The 19,384-nt window shown below is 38.6% G+C and overlaps 1 protein-coding gene across 2 annotated transcripts; it reads right to left on the bottom strand.

The window, feature by feature from the left end:
• Positions 1-14,290: 14,290 nt before the first annotated feature.
• On the bottom strand, positions 14,291-18,065 carry LOC124555035 (sulfiredoxin-1). Of its 2 annotated transcripts, none has more exons than XM_047128798.1 (3): positions 17,834-18,065; positions 16,656-16,816; positions 14,291-16,574 (listed from the first exon to the last, which is right to left on the bottom strand). In XM_047128798.1, the coding sequence occupies exons 1-3, from the start codon at positions 17,952-17,954 to the stop codon at positions 16,365-16,367; spliced, it is 492 nt and encodes a 163-aa protein (XP_046984754.1). In that variant the 5' UTR covers positions 17,955-18,065; the 3' UTR covers positions 14,291-16,364. The 2 variants fall into 2 exon arrangements, with proteins under 2 accessions (XP_046984754.1, XP_046984755.1); XM_047128799.1 differs by lacking the exon at positions 17,834-18,065 and adding an exon at positions 16,925-17,214.
• Positions 18,066-19,384: the final 1,319 nt, after the last annotated feature.

The following is a 19,384-nucleotide window of genomic DNA, read 5'->3' as shown; positions in this document are numbered from 1 at the left end:
GAAATGTGGGTACACCATTACGACCTGCAGACGAAATGTCGGTCTATGGAATATCAACACAAAGACTCACTCTAGAAAAAGAAATTGAAGATGCAGCCCTCAGCTGGAAAAATTATGGCCACAGTGTTCTGGGATGCAGATGGTGTTATCCATGTTGATTTCCTTGATCGTGGAACAACAATAAATTCAGAGCGTTAGATCACAATGCTGCGAACTCTGAAATGACGGCTAACAAGGGACTGAAAGGGAAAGGGAAATGTTTTCCTGCAGCATGACAATGCCAAACCACACACTTTACGAGCCACCACAGCAGAACTTCAGAAACTGAATCTCACCACTGTAAGGCATCCTCCATACAGTCCACATTTAGCACCATCTGACTTCCATCTGTTCTTGATAATGAAAGGTAATCTGCAGGGACATCATTATGCTTCTGATGAAGATGTTGAGAGAACTGTGAGACTGTGGTTGCGGAAATTGAGTGCTGACTTCTTCCATGACGGCTTCAGAAAACTTGTTCATCATTGGCAGAAATGTGTCCAATTGGCTGGTGATTATGTGGAAAGGTGCATATTGGTAATTAAAGATCACATTCTAAGGATTATTTCTGCATTTGATTTATTAAAATATTCCAATCCAAACCCAATTAACGAAGGTAGAGGCATTAGTTTTCATTCAACCCTCATATTATGCACCCATCTCCACTGCTTGCAGATTTGAGGGCAGCTGGTGACTGAATGAATAATCCCAAACAAGAAAAAGCAGCTGTGAATGCCTTTCTAGCTCAGCATTAAATAGCACACATTTGTGAAGGCCTTTTTAACTCAGCAGCAGCTGGAGTGAGTTGATGCACTGGGGGTGAGACTGGCACCCACAGACAAGCCAGCACCCTACTATTAAAATCATGTTTTATCATTTTCATTATAGATTTGTGTCTGGGATGTATAAATACCACAAGAGTTGAGGTTTTATGTTCTTGCAGGCAATAGCTCAGGAGTTATTAGCATTTTATCAGAAACTCAGACAAATTAAAGCTACAAACACCAAGGGTGTAATTGTACATTGTATTCTCTGGATTTGTGTCATCCTGCAGTTTTTGAGCGATAGTAAAACTGCAATGAATCTACCTTGCTGTATTTTCTAGTCACAAGAATTTTTAATTCTGTGCTAATAAACTTTCAATTCAAATTACACTTTAAATAATTTTGCACAGAACATTTTCATACGCATTCCATCATAGAAAACTGTGTGGCGTTTTCAACATTTACAATCATAAGTCTTGGGTGTTTTAATAGCAGCACATTATTTACCATAATCAGCAACTGTGCAAAGTCATACTACTTATGTTTTGGATTTAGATTATGCTATAAACCGATTGGAATTGCATTACAACATATTTGTCATGCAGCTCTTCTCTCTCTCTCTCTCTCTCTCTCTCTCTCTCTCTCTCTCTCTCTCCCCCTCCCTCCCCCCACCTTCTGCTCCATATTACGTTTTGGTTAAAAAAACTGAAACAGTATAATATGATAAGTGGGCAAAGCAGTGATAGGTGACACATCAAACAGGTATTCTGAACTCAAATAGTATTCAAACACCACAAGCTGATGGTGTATGTGGCACAATCTGATTTCAAGAAATCAAAAATTGTGTGTATTATTTATCAACATCTGGCCCCCAGTGGGTAGCAACAACTGGATTTTAAAACTGTATTTTACACCAAAAGCTGACAGTATATGTGTCATAATCTGACAGTGGGGTGTCAGCCAATGCATCTCCATGATTTTCTATTTGCTTACAGATAAGCCTCAAACAAATTGCCCCAATTTATATTTAGATTTTTTTTCAACAGCTGCCTTCCAGAAATGCCTCCTTGTCAAGAAAATATTGCTCTGAACTCATAAACGCTGCTCATATTTCAACACAATATGTGTATAGAACTTTTGCAAATGAATACCTTTTAAATGTATGACTTTTAAACTGTGTAAATTGGTTAAACACAATGTTGAGATACAATATAACCCTGTATGAAGCTTGGAATGAATTTCATATCAGTTTGTCATCATTTAATACCTCATTCAAGTGCTAAATGATCCTGATACAGCTATGTGAGCAGTAACATGTGTGTGTCAACCTCATAAGCATCACAAACAGAAGTTTGAAAGTATACACTGTGGGAATGATTTAAGTAATCTGACAACTGCTTGACATTGTTCCTCAGAGACACTGAATAGGTGACTCACGCTCTCATGCTACATAATACATGCTCAGGTTTTAGTGACACACACACACACACACACACACACACACACACACACAAAGTGATGTTACATGAAAATACACAATGTAAGTAGCATAAGAGAAAGCCATATGACACACAGATAGAAACAACATACGTGTCAAGTTGCCTGCATGACCTCAAAAAGTTGGCAATCATAGGCTGAATTACTTTGATGAATAGTTAATACCTATCAAGTCATGTGACAAAATTATGGCTTCTGTTCAATGAAGCACTGAAATATAATCCATACAATATTAGTGGTTGTGGTTATAGTCAAGTCCATTAAATGTCCATACACAATGCTGGAAATGAAATGAGCACATAAGATTCAAGGAGGGAACAAGATGCAAGAACTGACATGATTCTACTGCCTGCAACATTTATGAGCATATACAAGATGTTACATGTTTTCCTTTCTTGTATATGAACAACAGTACGTCATCTCCAAACAGCGTACTATCATAACGTTATTTAAAGCGTAACATAAAACTGCTTTGATTCTCCTATATAAGCACACACTGCAGGTAATATAACTGGTCCAGGGCAACAACTGTTCACAGGTGGCAAAAAACAGCTTTTGTTGATAACCAAACAGTGGATCACATGTCACCAGTGCCTCATGGCATGCTCACATGCCAAGCAGTCTTTAATTTCACATTACGGTCAACCAAAAAGGTTTTCCAGTAGTTATTTTTATAAAGTCAGTCAATGTATTTGTAAACCATATTGCAAATAACTGGATGATTTGTTCTGCAGCTTAGGGGCAGTAATGCAAAGGCTTCTGGCAAACACATTTGAGTTGGTTAAGCAAAATATGGCACACTTGGAGTTTGTGTCCCCTACTTCTCGAATATGCAAATCCTGACTTGTATGAGGAAGCACAAGTTCATTTATGTCAAGTTACCAAATTGTGATATGCTTGAAGATTGCATCAATGTGCATGCACAGACATTAACACTTGCTAAGTGGAAAGACAGATATTAAAAGCAGTGCTGCTACTCACAGCAAGTTATTGGTGTCCTCTGTTTGTGTGTCATTGGGAGACTTTGTGTGCATATCAGTGATACTACTACCAATAAAACAATTTCTTCCCACCTGTCTCTCAGTTTTTACCAACAGGCTGCAGGAGCTGAGGCGGCCACTTGAGGTAAATGTCTTTCTCAACAACCACTCTCGTAGACCAACTTATATATACATAGTGAACACACAGGAAATTTCCAAAAGTGATTGCAAACAAAAGAACTATCATAAATGTTGATCCAAAGAATGCTGATTATTGCTTCAAGTGGTCAATTATAGCTTGTTCGTATCCAGAAAATGACAATGTGAGCCACATCTCTAAATATCTTCCTTATTCAGATGCATTAAACATTATGAAGATTTCATTTCCTACTGAACTGAAGTATATGTAAATATTAGAAAAACTATGACACTGGAGCTGCTATGTGTACAGTATACAGAGCTCTGAGCACAAGCAGATGATTATGAAGGGAGGGGGGGGAGGGGGTGGGCAGAAGAAGTAGTATCACAGTTATGCAAAAATCATTATAGAATTATTTATTCAAATTATTCTATTCATGCAGTAACCACTTTAGAAAATGGCAAACATGTTATAGCCTATAATACCCAGTGCTCATTTTTCTCATATTATCATGTATTTTGGATTTTTGTTGGAGTCCTACAGCTCTGGTTTCCTGATTCCATTCCATTGTTGTTTGAAGTTCCAACTGCGACACTTCTACATCTACCTTTATGATGAGACTTTCCCTACAGCATCATAATTAGTGTTGTCTTCACTACAATGGGCATCTTTTGATAAATGTACATCTTCTGCAGTGACAGTATATTTGTGGCACTCATGTTGACAATAGACTGGTTCAACAACATTCACCTTACTATTAATGAAGTGCCATTGGGATTCGTGAGAGTGATGAAATAATCAGTTGCTATAAAGTTAGCTTACTGGTAAATAAAGTTAATAACTGCTACAACAAGCAACCAACTATCATTCAAAATTATGTAAAGCATATTTTGTTAGGGAACTACAATAACTGTAAAGTGAAATTCATATTTGTATGCAACCAAAATAAAGTGTTTCTTTCCTATGAATTAGTAATTAATGCAATAATGTGAGAGGTATTCAGAATGTGTGATTTAGAACCAAAGTAATTTTCACATTTGGATGAACTAGTACTTTTTTCTGTTACTTCACACTGAAATCATTATGCTGGCAAATTCCTGCTTCACTGACAGGTAGTTTAATGTTTTGTTAATGCAAAGTATGAATAATTTATTCTGCAGTGCAATAAAATCTCCTGACAAATTAAAAATGAATGCCAAACAAACTCAAATACCAGACCCTTGTTTTTTGTAGGAAATGGTCTTACTGTATACTATAAAACTCTTACTTTTTCTTCCAAGGGTTCTGGTCCAGTAAAAACAGGAAGACCAATCTGTAATTTCCCATTTACGACAGGAACAGTAGAGACAGAGCACAAGCTGAAATTGTGCAAGAATAGCACAGGAAATTGATCAAGTACTGTCCATGTCATCCTGGCATTCACCTTAAGTTACCGAACCATGACGACATTAAATGAGGATGGCCAGATGTGGTTTGAGTACCATTCCTCATGAACACAAGTCCATTGGTTAACCATTGCGCCACCTCTGGTACAGTAATGCACGCAAAGTTTTGACAGAGGGAAGAAGGTACTGTCACATTGAATCTTACAAACCAATCAAGAGTCCCTTGTGGACAGTTCAGTTACTAAGAGGGTACAAGTACATGTCTTGGCCAGACATGCATTTTATTTTTGTCTGTCAGAAAGTTTGCAGTCACAATACACTGTGAAAAACCTACTGCAAGCTTACTACTCATAACCCTTTCATACTTCAGTGTTGTCATTTCACTTTTAAGATTTCTATTAAGCATAAAGAACCCATATATATCACTTGTTCATTCAACATGATAATTATATTTTAACATGAATATAATATATATTTTAACACCTCAGCTATGGAGGTCCTGTTTGACAAGTAATACTGCATGACGTATATTATATAATTTATTGTACTATGTTTTACTGTCAATAAGAAGAAACATGCCTGACAACTATTAAATCCTCATGAAATTAACTGACACAGTTTTTGGATTGACATCTTAAGTGTCATTAAGGAACAGGAGTTGAATGATGAAAAACAGAAAAGAAAAATCTATAAAAATAGTTCTGAGTCAGTGGTTTCTTAACAGTCAACACAGAGAAAGAGAACCCTGTAAATATATTGGATACACCCAAAACCTAGCTCGCTCTTTTGTCACATGACATCCTGAAAGCCATGGATTGAGGCAATCAGATGGATGCAGTACGTTTTTTGATTTTCTTATAGTATTTGACTCAGTACCACATATACACTTATTATGGAAAGTACAATTGTGTTGGTTATCAAGTGAAATTAACAGGTCCAGAAGAAACATCAGTCACACCTCAGAGAAGTCTGTTGGAACCATTGTTGTTCACAATACCAATGGCCTGGCAGACAATATTAACAGTAATCCCAGGCCTTTTGTGGACTATACAGTTATCTGTAATGAAGTGCGGTCTGAAAAGTGCTGTGCAAATATCCAACCAAGTGTTGAGAAGATTTAAAAGTGGTGCAAAGATTGACAACTTGCTTTAAATGTTCATAAATGTAAAGTTTTGCTCTTCACAAAATACAGAAACTTAGTATCCTATGACTGCACTAAGACACAACTGGAATCTGTAAACTCACATAAAGACTTGGGTGTAGAAATATGTAGGGATATAAAATGGAATGATCACATAGACCCTGTTGTAGGCAAAGCCGGTGGCAGATTTTGGTTCATTGGTAGGATACTGGAAAAATGCAGTAAGTCTGCAAAAGAAATTGTTTACAAAACACTTGTAGGGCGCATAATAGAATATAAGTGTGAGGGACCCATACTAGATCGCACTAACAGGTGACACTGAACATATACCAAGAAGAACATCATAAATGACCACAACATGTTTGTCTGGCCAATCAGAGAGCATAACGCGGATGCTGAAAAACCTGAACTGTCACACTAAAGATAGATGCCAAATATCCAGTGAGAGTCTACTTACAAAGTTTCAAGAACCAATAATAAGTGGATGCTAGAAATACACTACAGCCATATACACTCCTGGAAATGGAAAAAAGAACACATTGACACCGGCGTGTCAGACCCACCATACTTGCTCCGGACACTGCGAGAGGGCTGTACAAGTAATGATCACATGCACGGCACAGCGGACACACCAGGAACCGCGGTGTTGGCCGTCGAATGGCGCTAGCTGCGCAGCATTTGTGCACCGCCGCCGTCAGTGTCAGCCAGTTTGCCGTGGCATACGGAGCTCCATCGCAGTCTTTAACACTGGTAGCATGCCGCGACAGCGTGAACCGTATGTGCAGTTGACGGACTTTGAGCGAGGGCGTATAGTGGGCATGCGGGAGGCCGGGTGGACGTACCGCCGAATTGCTCAACATGTGGGGCGTGAGGTCTCCACAGTACATCGATGTTGTCGCCAGTGGTCGGCGGAAGGTGCACGTGCCCGTCGACCTGGGGCCGGACCGCAGTGACGCACGGATGCACGCCAAGACTGTAGGATCCTACGCAGTGCCGTAGGGGACCGCACCGCCACTTCCCAACAAATTAGGGACACTGTTGCTCCTGGGGTATCGGCGAGGACCATTCGCAACCGTCTCCATGAAGCTGGGCTACGGTCCCGCACACCGTTAGGCTGTCTTCCGCTCACACCCCAACATCGTGCAGCCCGCCTCCAGTGGTGTCGCGACAGGCGTGAATGGAGGGACGAATGGAGACGTGTCGTCTTCAGCGATGAGAGTCGCTTCTGCCTTGGTGCCAATGATGGTCGTATGCGTGTTTGGCGCCGTGCAGGTGAGCGCCACAATCAGGACTACATACGACCGAGGCACACAGGGCCAACACCCGGCATCATGGTGTGGGGAGCGATCTCCTACACTGGCCGTACACCACTGGTGATCGTCGAGGGGACACTGAATAGTGCACGGTACATCCAAACTGTCATCGAACCCATCGTTCTACCATTCCTAGACCGGCAAGGGAACTTGCTGTTCCAACAGGACAATGCACGTCTGCTTGTATCCCGTGCCACCCAACGTGCTCTAGAAGGTGTACGTCAACTACCCTGGCCAGCAAGCTCTCCGGATCTGTCCCCCATTGAGCATGTTTGGGACTGGATGAAGCGTCGTCTCCCGCGGTCTGCACGTCCAGCACGAACGCTGGTCCAACTGAGGCGCCAGGTGGAAATGGCATGGCAAGCCGTTCCACAGGACTACATCCAGCATCTCTACGATCGTCTCCATGGGAGAATAGCAGCCTGCATTGCTGCGAAAGGTGGATATACACTGTACTAGTGCCGACATTGTGCATGCTCTGTTGCCTGTGTCTATGTGCCTGTGGTTCTGTCAGTGTGATCATGAGATGTATCTGACCCCAGGAATGTGTCAATAAAGTTTCCCCTTCCTGGGACAATGAATTCACAGTGTTCTTATTTCAATTTCCAGGAGTGTATGTATCACTCCCGCACAAGCCTCAAAGAAATATTAGATTAATGACAACGTGCATTCTCACTTAAGAAGTCATTCCTTCCACCCTCCATACATAAATAGAACAAGGAGAACCTTAAAACATGGTACAATGGGAAGTACCCTCTGCCATACAATTCATACTGGTTTGCAAAGTATAGATTTATGAAAAGGACAGGAAATAATTTTGTGTGTAAGTAAAACACAATGTTGAGATAGTAATGGAAGGAATGATGCAGGAAGGAGCAAAGTCTGAACATAACTGAAGCATCTTTCAAGATGGCAGAAAACATATAGACAGCCTTGCTGGTTGCATGACAGAACTGCTTCAGGTATGTTTGCGTCTGGATTTATGCCCACTAATGAGAAAGTACTGTCTGTAGCATGGAGCAGATATACCTGTAGCTGAGCTCCAACTGCATTCCACAGCTCTCAGTCAATATGGCAAGGGAATCCATAGCCGGGGGCAAGGGGTTCCACTCTAGCACTTAGGGAAGGTATAAAATATAGTGTAGTTGGGTGTTTTTCTTTCAAGAAAATGATTTAAGAGTTTGTAGAGCTTGTAGGCTTAGAGAAAGCATTTGGCAATGTTGACTGGAATACTCTCTTTGAAACTCTCAGAGTAGCAGGGTTAAAATGCAGGTAGCGAAAGGTTATTTACAGCTTTTACTGTTCTAAGAATCGAGGTGCATGAAACGGAGGCAGTGGTTGAGAAGGGAGTAAGACAGGTTTGTAGCCTACCCCCAATGTTATTCAATCCATACATTAAAAAAGCAGTATAGGAAACCAAAGACAAATTTGGAGCAGAAATTAAAGTTCACAGAGAAGAAATAAGAACTTTGAGGTTTCCCGGTGACATTGTAATTCTGTCACAGATAGCAAAAAGACAGTCTGAATGGAATGGACAGTCAATGTCTTGAAAGAAAGATATAAGATGAACATATACAAAAGCAAAAAGATGATAATGGAATGTAGTTGAATTAAATCATCTGAAGCCGAGGGAATCAGATTAGGAAATCAGACACTTAAAGCAGTGGATGAGTTTTGCTATTTGGGCAGCAAAACAACTGTTTTTCTTTTCTTTTTTAAGATGATGAGAAATTTGTTAATGTCGAGTATAGATTTAAGGGTCAGGAAGTATCTTCTGAAAGTTTTCGTATGGAGTGTAGCCATGTATGGAAGTAAAACATGGACAATAAACAGTTTAGACAAAAAGAGAAGAGAAGCTGTTGAAATGTGGTGCTAATGATTTTTATGGATAGATCACATAACTGATGAGGAGGTACTGAACAGATTGGAAAGAAAAGAAATTTGTGGCACAACCTGACTAGAAGAAATGAAAGGATCGGTTGGTAGGAGACATTCTGAGACATCAACAAGGGAAATGGGGGGGGGGGGGGGGGGGGGGAGTGAGTAAAATTCACAGAGGGAGACCAAGAGATGAATACAATAAGTAGATGCAGAAGGATGTAGGTTGCAGTAGTTGCTTGAAGATGAAGAAACTTATACAGGATAGAGCAGCATGGACAGCTGCTTCAAACCAGTCTTCAGACTGAAGACCACAACAACATGAAACACATAAACAAACACTATCAGTGTTTATTATTATTATTTAATAGTGAAACTCTATTCAGTAGCTTCATCGGTTAGTTTGTATTTATGCTTATTCAATTACTTATGATTTTACACTATTATAGTCTTAATGTGACAAAGGCAGATAACATGCATCATTTAGTGTGTTGCCACATTTCTTGTACATTAATAGTCAAATTAGAGAGAAATAGTATTGGCTGTCCTGCTGTATTGTTTTACTTAGGGACCTACCTTAATTATAACACACAAAGTGTTCTGCATTAGGACTCTTCACTCATCTTTGATTCATGCAATAATTCTTCTGGTCAGATATTCTGCTGATATTGCAGTATTTCTGCCACTCAGTGGTCATGTACATAAACAGCAGTGAACCATGTACACAGATTGGAAAAAAATATTATGAACAGCTACATAATATACCTTCGAACCACCTTCAGCAACCACAACAGGTATCATTCAGTTTCATTTAATTCGCAACAACTGTCCTAATTCTGAGGCACAAGCTAGAGTACCAGACCCTTAGCTGTTTCACAGTACATATTGTAATGACTCTTTAAAATGCAAACAAGTAGAGTGACAGGGCAAGTGAAAGCGTTATTTCAGTCTCATCTGTGAAGTGCAAGGCATCTACAACTATACTCTGCATATCACCATGAGATGCATGGCAGAGGGTACGTCCCATTGTACCAGTTATTGGGGTTCCTTCCCATTCCATTCACATGTGGAGCACAAGAAGAATGATTGTTTGAATGTGTCTGTGATTGCAGTAATTATTCTGATCTTATCCCCACGATCCCTATGTGATCAATACGTAGGTGGTAGTAGTATATTCCTAGTAATCATTTAACGCTGGTTCTTGAAACTTTGTTAATAGATTTTCTCGGGATGTATCTTCAAGAGTCTTCTAGTTCAGTTCCTTCGGGATCTCGGTTGCTCTTTCCCATGGATCAAAAAAACCTGTGACCATTCATGCTGCCCTTCTCTGGATACATTCACTATCCCCTGTTAGTCCTATTTGGTAAAGGTCTCCCACACTTCAGCAATATTCAGGAACTGATTACACGAGTAATTTGTAAGCAGTCTTCTTTGTAGACTGATTGCAATTCTTCAGTATTCTACCACCTGCTTTACTCACAACTGAGTCTATGTGATCATTCATTCCACATCCCTACAAAGTGTTACACCCAGGTATTTGTACAAGCTGGCAGATTCCAGCAGTGACTCATTGATATTATAGTCATAGGATACTACTTTTTTTTTCATTTTGTGAAGTGCAAAATTTTACATTTCTGAACGTTTAGACCAAGTAGCAAATCTCTGCACCACGTAGAAATCTTATCAAGATCTGACTGAATATTTATGCAGCTTCTTTCAGATAGTGCTTCATTAAAGATAACTGCTTCATCCACAAAAAGCCTGATTATAATATTAATATTGTCTGTAGGGTCATTAATATACAATATGAACAGCAAGGGTCCCAACACACTTCCCTGGGGCACAACTGAAGTTACTTCTACATATAACAATGACTCTCCATCCAAGATAACATGCTGTGTCCTCCCTACCAAAAGGTCCTCAATCCAGTCACAAATTTCACATGATATCCCAAATGATCGCGCTTTTGACAGCAAGCGTATGGGTGGTATTGAGTCAAATGCTTTTTGGAAATCAGTAAGTACTGCATCTACCTGACTGCCTTGATCCAAATCTTTCAGTATTTCATGTGAGAAAAGTGTGAGTTGGGTTTCACATGATCAAGGATTGGCACTGAGGAGGTACTATGCAATGCAATGAAATATATGTAATAGTGTCAAGTGAGATGTAACAAACTTTAGAAAAAGATGAATATCTATTACAACATCAGTCTAAAAAAAGTAGCTGTCACCTTTCCTCAGTAGCACAATAGACAACTACACTCATTAGGGTAATTACACTGCAAATTGTTCTCACACACAGGTATTTAAATGGCAGGAACCATTCTTGGAACTGTTTGTATTAAGTATGGAAACAGTTACTACTCCCATGAATATAAATTATACAATGAAATTCAACCACCATTCCTGTACTATGACTCTAAAAAATAAAATTAAATTAAAAAAGGGTGGATTTTACACTTTCTTAAGTGTGTCTATTATACATTAAAATAATTCTAGCTTATTAGTAATGGACACAGCTGCTAAAAGTTCAGAGTGTGATTTTTGACAGCCTGACATAAAATATTAATATTTCTCACAAGGGAACCTCCCCATCGCACCCCCCTCAGATTTAGTTATAAGTTGGCACAGTGGATAGGCCTTGAAAAACTGAACACAGATCGATCGAGAAAACAGGAAGAAGTTGTGTGGAACTATGAAAAAATAAGCAAAATATACAAACTGGGTCGTCCATGTGCAATATAGGCAATATTAAGGGCAGTGTGAGACGAGGAGAGCCGTGGTTAGCGTGAACAGCTGCGGAACTAGAGGTCTTTGGTTCAAATCTTCCCTCGACTGAAAATTTTAACTTTTTATTTTCAGTTTATGTGACAAACCCTTATGTTTTCATCACTTTTTTTGGAGTGATTATTACATCCACAAGAAAACCTAAATCGGGTAAGGTAGAAGAATCTTTTTACCCATTCGCCAAGTGTACTAGTTAGGTGGGTCGACAACATATTCCTGTCATGTGACGCACATGCTGTCACCAGTGTCGTATAGAATATATCAGACGTGTTTTCCTGTGGAGGAATCGGTTGACCTATGACCTTGCGATCAAATGTTTTCGGTTCCCATTGGAGACACACGTCCTTTCGTCAACTAATTGCACGGTTTTGCGGTGCTGTCGCAAAACACAGACACTAAACTTATTACAGTGAACAGAGACGTCAATGAACGAACGGACAGATCATAACTTTGCGAAAATAAAGAAAGCAAAATTTTCAGCCGAGGGCAGATTCGAACTAAAGACCTCTCGTTCCGTAGCTGTTCACGCTAACCACGGGACCACGGCGCTCCTCGGCTCACATCGCCCTTAATATTGCCTATCTTAGGCATGGACGACCCAGTTTGTATATTTTGCTTATTTTTTCATAGTTCCACACAACTTCTTCCTGTTTTCTCGATTGATCTGTGTTCAGTTTTTCAAGGCCTACCCACTGTGCCAACTTATAACTAAATCTGAGGGGGGTGCGATGGGGATGTTCCCTTGTCAGGATTTACTAAGCCCCTCATGTCAAAGGGGTACGGGGAAATTTGCATGTAAATGAAGATGGGGATCTGCCTTTCCTCTGTTTACTATGTTGAAGATTTACATTGTAGCCATCAACCAATAGCCTGAAGCCATTCAAATTTATATTTTAATTCTCCATCCTGCACACAAAACAGACTAATCAAGTGCAACAATAGATAAATGGAAACAACAGCTGCTAGTAATACAAGGTGTGAAATGTTGATGAACCCTGTTAACAAGTCATTCCTTATTCCCTGATACTCATTGTGTCAACATAATATCACACAATGGATCTCAAGAAATGACTCTACAATAAGGAAAAGACTCAAACCAGACTATACTGACATTATACAAAATGTAACGTACACCACTTTGTAACTCCTCAACAAATCACAGTTTGGATTTCAAAAGAATTATTCTACTGAGGCTGCATTACATGTTTACTCAGCAAATTATATAAGAATTAAATAATACAATCGTGTCAGCTTGTAGTTTCTGTGACAATTCTAAGGCATCTGACTGTGTGAATCATGATATTCTCCTAGATAAATTGTAGTTTTATGGGAGTGATGGTATAGCCAACCAGTGGATAAAGTCATATCTAACCAAATCAATGCAAAAAGTTGTACTTAGTAATTCAGTCAGTGTAGTCTGGGGACATTACTCTCATCGGAGGGAAGCCCCATATGGGGTTCCCAAGGCTCGTGGGGGAGATAAATCAGCAAGTTGACATGTTTTCATTCAGTAAAGTCATATGTAATAATATTCTGGAGTAACTCATCTTGAAAGCAAGTCTTTATTGCTCAAAAACGTGCTGAGAGTCTACTGTCATCGCGCGGACATCTATTTAAAGAGTTGGGCATTCTGACTACTGCTTCAGTGTATTTATCCCCTATGAAGTTGGTTGTAAATAATCCACTGGAGTTCAACAGTAACAGTGATGTACATTATTACAATAGCAGAAGAAAAAATGACATTTATTACTCCACATTAAGGTCGTCTTTAGCACAAAAAGGGGTGTGCAATGCTGCATCATTAAAAGTTTTGGGAACTTATCCAGGGATACAAAATGTCTGACAGATAGGAAAGTAAAATTTGAAAACAAACTAGAAAAGTTTCTGCTTGACAACTACTTCTGTTCTGTAGAAGAATTTCTATTACCATAATATGTAGAAGTTGATGGGTAGGAATTACTAATTCACATCTGTAGATTTTTAAAATATATATATATGTTCAGCATGTAACCATATTTAAAAATTAAGCTGTGATGTCTGCGTAAAATGAGGTGCTCCACATCAGTATAATTTAAGATGCAAATAATCCATGGAACATGAACATAACTGACTAATTAAATTTTGTGAGACTGACATTACAATGAGAAATGGTGCACGTGAATAACTTAGTCTGAAAGTGCACTGGTGAACTTTTATGAAAACAGAGTTCAATATTTCACCTTCACTTTTTTTTCTTCTGCTTCTTCCTTCTATCCCTTTCATTATCCATCACAAAATTATAGCTCCCACCCCACACTTTTATTTGATGAAGTTAAATTAAGAAAGATTTTTGAAGACAATATTTCATACAAAAATGAAACTACCAAAATAATATTGCATAAACTTAATATATTCACAAAATTTTACAGTTCACATGTTTAAAAACAGTACAGATAAACAATATCAAAAATAAAATCACCAGACACATAGTGAATAAGATCTTTTTCTTTATAATGCCATGCCATATATCATCTTTAATGATTACTTAGTGTTAAAGTTCAGCCTTACTACACATAACATCAAGCATAAATATGCTAATGAATAAGTACAATTCTCCAATGCCAGAAATCTGACCATAAATGCATCTGATCTGCAGTTCTGAATTGGTAATATTCTTGGAATCATGAAAAGATAAATAATAATGATGAAAACACAATGACAGTGAACTAACACTCTTACATATTGGAATTTGAAACAATTAGAAAAAAATATATAATTAAGTGGGAACAATTGACTCATTCTAGTTCCACCATCTTTCTTGATGGCTATCACTACTGAACTTAATGTCAAGTGTTTTTCTATACTATCCATCAATGATGTATTGGTTCCACATCTCTATGCACTAGCATACAATCATAGACTACAGTATCCAAACATATGAATCAGAGATAGTAGCTTTGATTTGCTGCAATATTTTGGAGTGATTTTGGCAGTGGGGGGTGTTAATTGCAGTGCTAGTTGTACACAGTGAACCAACTATTAAATCTCAACTGGAGTATGTCTGACAAAAAATGAAGACTAAAACTGTATTGTATAGTTGAAACTTATGTTTAAGATAAACCAGATCAACACAGCCAGTTACAATGTAGCTTGTATCTGACCAAGTTATCAATTATGCCAAAATTATGAAAAAATATATGTATATAGTCACACCCAAATACGATCACTAGAGAAAATAGATTTCTATGAGATATGTAATGCCTTAAAAATAGTTTTAAAAATATAAATAAAGGTCAGTTAGGTATGAGCAGGCATTACACAAGAAATGAAAAATGGTACTCAGTACATACACATTCTCTCACAGCAACACAGTTTCCAAATAAATTAAGTGTTTCATACATAGCTGTCAGCAGTTACTATTTGACAGTGATAATACAGTACTTGGAAAAAAGTTTGTGGATTACAAAACATTTGATGCAACTAGACAACCAAGATTTTGCAAATGTTACACAGGTTGTCAATTTTATCTTAAGCAGTTATTCCAATCATTGCACATTTTCTCTTGCAGAGGCAAATAGAAAATACAAGTTTCAAATATCTCAATAAGTGTATAAAAATATATAATTCCTGATGAAACATCTCATTTCCTACTAAAATATAGCCTTAAAACTCAAATTTGATGAGTAAAAAGACTATTGTCCTTCGGGACATTCATTTCACTCTAGTACTGGAGAGCACTAAAAGTTTGTTTTTCACAATTGCAAGGCATGTCCCACTACTTTGCTTATGAGAAGGCAACAGCAATATGAAATCTGTCAAAAAGAAATTCTAAAAACAAACTGCATGCTCTCATGTTTTCACTATAACAGAACCCACAGTCTCCACGTAATGTATCTTTCTTTAAGATGATGGCAAGATCTAGTGAAAAATTAATATCAAACCCCAAAGGATGTTTCTCAAACAAACAGAGAAACTAAACACACTCCTACCTAAAAAGTCACAGTCTCTGTAAATCTATCAATTCTATTCCCGGTTTGGATTTATTTACTTAGTTGTACAACAGTAATAAAATTTTATATAAAAATTTAAGAGAGTTACTTGCACTGGATCAAAATAGATGAACACATTTGTTTTATTTTGTTACAGCATCAGTGACCCACAAAATATATTTGGAATGTTGCAGTTATGTTTTCCATAAAATTTGAAGCTGTTCCCCACTGATTAACATACGCCCCTATATTTCACAACATGAAAATTATGGTTAAGTCATACCGGCAGGGATATATATTCTCTATAGACAACACAATCAAATGCTGCTCTAGCCAATAAACTAAAGTATCACAATACATTTTTACTATTAAAGCTTTGCAACCTTCAAATATGTTCCTCAAACTCAAATATGATCATATTAATCATTATGGACAAACCATAAACTTTGCCAATCTTATGGCTAAGTCTGTCAGTCATTGCAGTGCAGGAGTTGACCCACCAAGATAACATGCCAGTTCAGATACACTACTGGTAATCAATTTAGCCTTTATGGTGGGTCGCTTCAGTCTTGAATGTGCTGCGAACCGATGGCAACCTCCAAATGAGTAGTAGTAGTCTCCACCCATGCTTCCCTTCACCCAGAGAACATCTATTGGTGGTACTTCATGGCATCTTTTTGGATCCTGAAAAAAAATAAGTTCTTGAATTGCACAGAATATACTCTCACAAATGTTTAAAAAGTACTACTGTTACTTCCCACTTGCCTCCAGAGTTGCCATAATACTAGATACTTTTGCTTCATCAACTTCTAATGGAAAAGGTCGTATGAGCACACACATTGGAACATCGTACACTTCCTTTATTGAACGAGTGTGGATTGTATCATTATTCAATTCGTGTGTTTTATCCATATCTGCTGCTTCACCTAAGAATAAAAGTTAGTTGTCACTACAAAAACAAACTTTTTCCTCTAAATTATTCTACCAGGTGAACCAGAACAGCGTGTTACATCATAACAAATACCAGGTACTACCTGTTGCTACACTGCGACGACCTGTTTTCAAAACAAACTCTTTTAAAAACCGACACCGTAGCGACATTTAAAGATTTACCACCGTTAGCTTAAACACTTCACAGTCGGTTGTGGAATAACTTCGGAATTATAGTATAACTGCACGATATTCACGCTAACAGAACTGAGTGGCTTTTCCTCTGAGTCAACAATACGCCTTACGTCTTCCTGAACGATTGATGCTGTCATGTGCACATTACACAACTTCCTGCGAGAAATTCTCGAACCAAGGGTAACATTTTTACCAAATGAAATATATCAATAAATGTGCAGTTTCTTCTCAGAAAATGAAATAATAAAAAATATGGAGCTAAACAATGTATCTTACAAAATTGTTGTAATCGTCGTACAATTTAATCTTCACTATTTTACAATGAAAATAAAAAATAATAGTTTTTCTACAACGAGGGAGACAATAAAAATAATACATTTAAATTCTGGCGATAATTTTGTATTACCGAGATAACGTTACTCTTTTCCTAAGACATTGAAAGCGAAGTCGCTGCTTAGCGGTTGCGACTGTGTAGTTATAGTCTGTGTATGACGTTTGAGCATGGCGCCAAAATTTGCAAATGATATTCGCACACGCTTATGTTCCGCACGATATTTATTTTGAATGCAAATCGTAAATACACTTAGGCTAAACGTAAGACTTGTACGCCTGAGGTCTAAGGTAAACTTCAATAATTCTGTTTTTTCTTCTTCGTGCGCGCCAATATAAGATAAACATAAAACTTCTGAAACCGGAATTCAAAACCACAAAACGGTCAAATGACTTTACGATACGGAAACATTCTTCAACAATGTTGTACTGATGTTAATGGAAACACTTATTCAATTTAGGATACACAATGAACACTTTATACCAACCGTCGAACCAATCTGAAAAGCTATTGCAGTCTTCTTTGAACGGATCATAACGCATTTTGCTAAGTGGTTCTTCAAACATCCAAGGCCTTTTACGTGAAGTCATTTCTGCTGCAACAGTCATACACGAGCGCACTTTGTAAGTACGGATCACTGCGAGCTTACGCGCTACGCTCAGCACACTTTCTACTGCAGCGTCTAACCACAACTGGTACAGCACGCTTAGTGGTGGTTTCTCGCTGGCAGCCGAGCATCAACGGAAACGCACGAGTCTTACCGGCGTCCCCACAGCTGTGCTACGCGTTTCGCACTTCCCGTATCAGCATTGATTAGTTCACAGCTACAAAGAAGACCATCCACAATGCCTCTTCCTGATTTTGAAGAGATTGTAATTAAAACTTAAATCGATGAAAAGATTGTGTTAAATTTTTAATGCGAATAAATATTGCTACATCGATAGAAAACTTGAAACTTTAATTTACAGTCCGTTACGTAGATTTCTCTCTGACGTAAGAATGAAACTTAATTACCAGCCAAACAAGACTTAGTAAACCTGAGAAACAGCGGACATTTTTTGAAAATAAGGTCTACCTCTACATCATACTCCACAAGCCACCTAACGGCGTATGGCGAAGGGTACTTCTGGCACCATTCCACTTGCGAATGGTGCGTGGGAAGAGTGATTGTCTGTAACCCTGTGTATTAGTTCTGATTTCTCGAATTTTCTTGTCGTGATCATTTCGCAAGATGTATGCGGGGGGTAATACGTTGTCCGACTCTTGTCGGAAAGTACTCTCTCGAAATTTCGACTGTACATTTCTCCGTGATGGACTAAACGATCATGTGACAAAACGAGTCGCTCTTCGTTGGATCTTATCTCTTTCCTCTATCAGTTCTACCCACTAAGGATCCCAGGTTGGTGAAAAATACTCAAGAATGTCGAGCAAACGCCTTGTAAGCTACTTCCTATGAGTTAACATTGAATCTCAGGTTGGCCTATGCGGTTCCTGCTATATACTGATGAGCCCAAATATTATGACCGCTGCTCACCGTGAGGTTGAATGCCTCCTGGTGGTGTTGGGCGCACGTGACGCAGTATGGAAAGAATGTAAGCGGAAGAGAGAAGTCATTATATCGAATATACGGGCCGCAAATGCGGAAATCCACTGATATAAGCGGTTTTGGCAAAGAGCACGTGGTTGTGGCGCCGCGGCTGGAAACGAGAATCTCTGAAACGGCGAAGCTGGTCGCCAGTTGGCGTACTACTGTCATAAGCAACTATGAAAAGTGTTTGAAGGATAGTGAAATAACGAGAAGGCTATATGGTTTTGCACGAGCGATCTGTGGCAGATCAGTGCAGAGTACAATTAAGAGCGACGTGTTGAGTCCTATCTGTAAGGAAGTCTAGAACCCAGTCACAAATCTGGTGTGATAATCGGTAAGCTTGTATTTTTTTCACTGTTTCATTTACAATTTCATGAGTTCGTTTATGTGTGAGACATGGAAGATTAAGTCATATGGCATTCGCATGCAATTTTCTTAGCACATCATACG

This window comes from Schistocerca americana, chromosome X (assembly GCF_021461395.2).
Source record: "Schistocerca americana isolate TAMUIC-IGC-003095 chromosome X, iqSchAmer2.1, whole genome shotgun sequence".
Classification (NCBI taxonomy): domain Eukaryota; kingdom Metazoa; phylum Arthropoda; class Insecta; order Orthoptera; family Acrididae; genus Schistocerca; species Schistocerca americana.
Note: the sequence above shows the minus strand (reverse complement) of the source record. Positions and strands in the feature narration are given on the sequence as shown.

What these genes read in the sequence shown, in the direction of transcription:
- LOC124555035 (XM_047128798.1), bottom strand. Translation starts at nt 17,954, where the DNA reads ATGACTGTTGCAGCAGAAATGACTTCACGTAAAAGGCCTTGGATGTTT. An exon ending in CTTTTCAGATTGGTTCGACG is followed by an intron (nt 16,817 to 17,833) that starts GTTGGTATAAAG and finishes TTTTATTCTTAG; the next exon opens with GTGAAGCAGCAGATATGGAT. An exon ending in GTATTATGGCAACTCTGGAG is followed by an intron (nt 16,575 to 16,655) that starts GCAAGTGGGAAG and finishes ATTTTTTTTCAG; the next exon opens with GATCCAAAAAGATGCCATGA.